At 32.5% G+C, this 5,485-nt stretch overlaps 1 protein-coding gene across 1 annotated transcript; it reads right to left on the reverse strand.

The window, feature by feature from the left end:
- Positions 1–604: 604 nt before the first annotated feature.
- Positions 605–3,591, reverse strand: LOC123892658 (U-box domain-containing protein 15-like). Its single transcript, XM_045942504.1, has 4 exons — positions 3,271–3,591; positions 2,851–2,967; positions 1,766–2,200; positions 605–1,660 (listed from the first exon to the last, which is right to left on the reverse strand). The coding sequence occupies exons 1-4, from the start codon at positions 3,589–3,591 to the stop codon at positions 605–607; spliced, it is 1,929 nt and encodes a 642-aa protein (XP_045798460.1).
- Positions 3,592–5,485: the final 1,894 nt, after the last annotated feature.

Below are 5,485 nucleotides of genomic sequence, written 5' to 3' on the forward strand. Positions count from 1 at the left end.
GAGAGAGTTTTTATATTAGAAGTGGTACCTATTAGATACTAAAATGTGTTGTGCTCCAATGATAATACCTAATAAGTACCATGAGTACCTAATAGGTACTACACCATTGGAGATAGTCTACTCAATGAGTTTTGCTCCAATGATAATACCTAATAAATACCTAATATGTACTACCATTGGAGTATTTCTCTCTTCACAATCTCTTTGATAGCCAAACATAGTGTGAGACACTTCGATCACCTCAATGTAACTAACTGGCCACTATTACCAATTTTACCCTTTCTTCTAGAATACACCATCCAAGGCTTGGGTCCACTGGTTACATTGTGAATCAGCAGCTGTTGTGGCAATTCTTCAGTAAGCTGGGGCCTATTATTTTTTTCAGTAATCAAACTTTCATATACTTTTATAGGATTTCAAATTATGAAAAGAACATTCATTGTAACTAATCATAAATAGGGATGAGATAACAAATTTAATTACACTTTTAACTATATACTTTGTACATGACAAGATGTGAAAGAATTAGTTTAGATAATTTTGTCAGAACAAATAGAAGTGTGCCTATCTATATTAGAGAAGAAACAAATTAATATATAATTAATTAAATTTGCTCACTCTTGCTAATGAGATCTAAAATTGCATTTGCTTTCCTCTGTGCTCTATTTGTACCAGTTTGCTTCATCTGAATTAAATGGTCATAAACTCCAAACTGAAGTGCTGCCAAAGTGAAAGAAGAATTACTTGAACACAACTCAAGAAGAACAGAAGCTGCACATTCCTTATTCTTAGGAGTCCCTTCTCTAATAAAGCCAACAAGAATTTCAATGAAAGATAAGTGTCCAATCTCTTGTCTCCCTTCAGGATTCAACACAAGTAACAACAAAATTGAGAGTGCTTCATCAATCATTCCCAAGTTTGTGTCCTGTAACAGTTCAAGTAAAGGTGTAACAATTCCAGCTCTTATAGCTCTATCTTTATTTGCATTGTTTAATGATAAGCTAAAAAGTGCTGTAGCAGCATCTTTTTTCCCTCTAACTGTTCCATTTTGTAACAAGTTTACCAAAGGTTGAATCCCATTTGATATTCCTACAATCTCTTTATTTTCATCAATCATTGATAAGCTAAATAAAGCTGCTGCTGAGTTTTCTTTAGCTACAATACTTCCATTCTCCAACACTTCTATAATAGCTGGAATAGCACCTTCTTGTGATATAAGTTTCTTGTTATCTTCATCAATTGATAGATTCAAAAGTGCGGTAACAGCATGTTCTTTTATTTTTGAATCTGGATAGGATAGTAGTTGTACTAATGGTGGTATTCCTCCATGCTCGGCGACTAAAACTCTGTTCTCTGGATTTTCTTTTGATAACATGCGGATTCTTTCGACTGCCTTTCTCTGATGTTCTAAGTTGATAGACCCTAGGCTTTCAACCAAAGATGGAATTTCTTCTTGGTTTTCAGTTGAAGAAGAGCCTTCTTGACATGATGAAGTGTAGATTTTTGGAAGTTTGAAGTTGTTGTTCTCACACCATTCAACAATTAAGTTTTTTAAGGCACAGTTTGGTGCTAATTGAAGATGTTCTAGAGGTTGCCTTGTCTTTGGACAGGTTTTATGATTGGATTTGAACCACTTCTCTATGCTTTCCCTTTCATATGTCTTTCATGGAAACACACACACACACACACACACAGGAAAATGAAGTTTTGTTAGCATCACATTTATAGAAAGAACTGAAATTCTTGGAAAGAACTATGTGATTACCTGTCCACTTGCAACAATAACAGGATCAGTCATGATTTCAAGTGTAATTGGACATAGAAACTCATGAGGGATGACCAAAGAAGTGCTTCTTCCAAGCATCTTATTAGGCATGGCAGGATCACCATCAAGGACGATAGCGGTTTCTTCCATACCTGCAACCCTTTTGAATCTGTTAAGAAGGCCAATTATTTTCTGTGTACTCTCAGCTTGTTGTCCTTTTCTTTCTCTAACAAGGTTTCCAACAGCCACTGTTTCTACCTCAAGATCCTCAAAACTGCGAAGCTCCAACTTTATTGCAAGCCTTTCAACAATAGCACTATCAGCATTACGATCATGGTCATCGGAGAACACCACCATCATATCCATTGCTAGTTCTATGTCTTGTGTATCAGTTCTTCTCCTTGCCCTCCTGAGTTGCACGTGCATTAGCTCAAGCTGAATTAAGCCAAAGTATATAACATTATCTCAATATGTATATCATATCATTCAAAAGTACCTACCAACATATTCAGTCAACTCAATTTTCATCATTTTATCATCAATTGCAAGGTAATCACGAAAAATCATAACAAATTAAAGATCATGGCGAGGCGATCAAACACTATACCGAGGTACACAAATCTCAATAAGGGAATACCCTAATTTTTAACTAGGAAATGCTAACAAGTAAGGAGCCAAAAGTCAAAAGTGAATTGAAATTGTTTAAAAACAGAGCTAATAAAAAAGAGAAGAAAAAAAAGAGAGCGGATTTGGATTTGCTAGAAACAATTTCCATGCATTAACCCAATCTTCACATTTTTATCTGTTGGATCAATATCTACTTGTTTCGTCTGATCTCGATTGAACAGTCATTGATGTACTGACTATGTGAATTTCTGATTGTAGCATATACAATTTGCTAGTATGAACTATGAACTTAATTTTTAGTCATGACAAAAATAAGGGTTCCATAGATAATAATTACATATTGAACAAATCCTTTCAACATCAAAGTGTTTATTAAACTCAATTAATTAAAACTTAAGATGGATTAACATAACATACCCTTAATTAATTATATGAATATAATTAAAATTTAGAAATACCTGTTCCTTTACTTCATCAGAAATCCCCAATTCATCACAAGGCACACCATCAAAAGCTTGGCTTAATTTTTCATAAACCTTCTGAAATTTGATCATAACCGCCTCCCCCTCCAATGCCTATAAATAAAAAAAATAAAAAATTAAAAATCAAATACAAAGTTATTATTTCTCACACCCTTAAAGAAGTGATCTCATAGAATTGATGAGTTATATTATTTAATCAGAAAAGAAAAAAGAGGCATAAAAATTGAGAAAAAGTTGTTTGTTTTTATATCAAAAAAAGGACATTGAATTGAAGCACAAACACGGACACAGACACCACAACAAATGCGGTATTTTCAATACCAATACACGCCTAATCAGAAGATAGTGTTTGTGTTTCATAACATATACTAAATGAGTTTGTGGTTATTTATTTACCAGGTGAATTTTGCTTCCTTGGCTGCACAATTTCAACAATTCTTTTGCCAACAAAAGCGCATCCCTTAGGTTTCTCAACCAAACGACACCGTTTTGAGGAACAGGATTTTGAAGATCACGAAGGTCTTCCATAAGAGGTAAAATGTGTTTGAAACGACGAGCAAGAACGTGTGATTCTTTTCTCTGTGTTCTTCGATATTCGCCGACTTGAACCACCGATTCGATGACATGTTGGATCTCCCCCACCACCGCAACAGCGTCGCATTCTTCTTCTTCTTCTTCTTGTTCTGCATTTCCCTCCCTCTCCTCTGTTTCTTCCATTGACGATATCACCTGTGTCATGCACCATGCATATCTCTACGTACATTATTGTTTTTATCCAAAAAATCACAAAATCAAAATTAACTATTTGTTGTGTTGTTTTTATTTTATTTTTTTAATAAAATAAATAGTTTTATTTTTTAATAATATAAACAATTTTGATTACATTAATTAATAGCCAGCCATTGTTATATTGGCCCAATACAATCAAAGATTTCTATCCGCACCTCATTTTCTAATGCACCCCTAGGATATTTCCTTTTTTCTAAATGTGTGCCACTATATTCAAGATTATTTTTTTTAACAGAAAGGCCTAAGAGTTGAGAGTTTTTGGAATATTAGAAATTAGATTAGAAAACACATTCTAAATATATTGGATAGTGATATTTCTGTTATATGTAAAAAAAATTAGGTGGATTTCGAATTGTAGTTAGGATAATAAGCGAGTTTGAAAACGCGTCCAAAACGATTCACAAGACAGAAACAAGTGCGTTAGAAAGAGGAGTTTTCCCACCAAAATTTAAATTCAACAGAACAATTTTCTTATAGAAACAAGCAAGAGGTCTAACAGAACCCTAATCTATTTTTGTTTTTCATTTCATGCAATTAGGGACTTAAATTGACATTTGATCGGTTAATACAGTGTTTGTTCCTGTTCCTGCTAGGCAATTGATATAGAAGTAGGCAATTGATGCATCATGCATATTTTTATTTTAATGCCAATGCATCCATCTATTTTTAGACTATCTTGCGCAATTGGTAGGAATTTAATATGAGACCAGAATTTAGTTAGACAAGAAGGCTTGTTGAAGGGCACTAACATTAGGAGCTTATTGGATTGATGTATATTTGTCAATCTTAGTTTCTATAGGGTTTTGTTTGACAAAGTTTATGTAGTTGTATTATTAGTGAATTATGTAATGTGTGTGGTTACTAATATATGATTTTGAAATTATTTTCAGGGAGATGCTAACAGAACTATGACTATGTGCAAAGACTACTTCACCAAGCTTCGATGCATATGAGAAAACGAAACGAGTTTTAATGGGACACTTTTATCACATGTAAATGTATTTTAGTGACAATATATGTTAAGCTGGAAATAGTTGTAATTTTTTAGCATTTGAATGAAATAATTTTTATATGTACCTCCATTTATTTCAAACTACAATTAGAGATTAAATTTCATTGATAATAAATATCAAACAATATGATAAAATCTTTTATATATTTTTTATTTTTTAAATATATTAAATCCGTCCCAAATTTGTCCTAAATTAAGTCATTGTGGACACAAATTAGTATTTTCTTGTATGAATTATGTCTGAAATCTGTCTAAAAGTAGTTGGGACGGATTTTGGGACGGAATTTTTAATTTGCAACGAGGGTTTTTCATACAGGCCACATTATGTCTGAAATCTGTGTGAACACCTCCAACTCCTTATTCATTAGCTCAACTAGCTTAACAAGTTGAGCTACCCATCCCACCCGTTATTCTTAAAATGTTATTTTAGGTATTTCATTATTTTATTGAAACATTTTTTGGATATCAAAATTTTGAAAAATCACTTAATTTTGAAGCTATTTCAAATAGATTTTCATAAAAATCATTTTTAAAATACAACTTCTTAAAAAAATTGCGATTTTGACTATGTTTTGATATTCAATAATGTATGTTTACTTTATATGATGTCAAAATTAGTGTTTCAATTTAGAAAAAATGAATATAAAAAACTTGGTGAAGATTTTGAAAAACGGTTTTAGAAAATCTAGCTATTTTCAAAAATACATAGAAAAAAATTCATTTTTTTAAAGCTGAAACAAACATGCCCTAAGTTGAACAATCGATACCTTACTGTTGCACAACACCAGCCCAAGAGCCAAGCAAGGACTA

This window comes from Trifolium pratense, linkage group LG6 (genome assembly GCF_020283565.1).
Source record: "Trifolium pratense cultivar HEN17-A07 linkage group LG6, ARS_RC_1.1, whole genome shotgun sequence".
Classification (NCBI taxonomy): domain Eukaryota; kingdom Viridiplantae; phylum Streptophyta; class Magnoliopsida; order Fabales; family Fabaceae; genus Trifolium; species Trifolium pratense.

Excerpts from the sequence above, each read along its gene's own strand:
- LOC123892658 (XM_045942504.1), bottom strand. The coding sequence starts at position 3,591 with ATGGAAGAAACAGAGGAGAGGGAGGGAAATGCAGAACAAGAAGAAGAA. Across the intron at positions 2,968-3,270 it reads AAGGAAGCAAAATTCACCTG|GCATTGGAGGGGGAGGCGGT; the intron begins GTAAATAAATAA and ends TTTTATTTATAG. Across the intron at positions 1,661-1,765 it reads TTATTGTTGCAAGTGGACAG|ACATATGAAAGGGAAAGCAT; the intron begins GTAATCACATAG and ends TTTCCATGAAAG.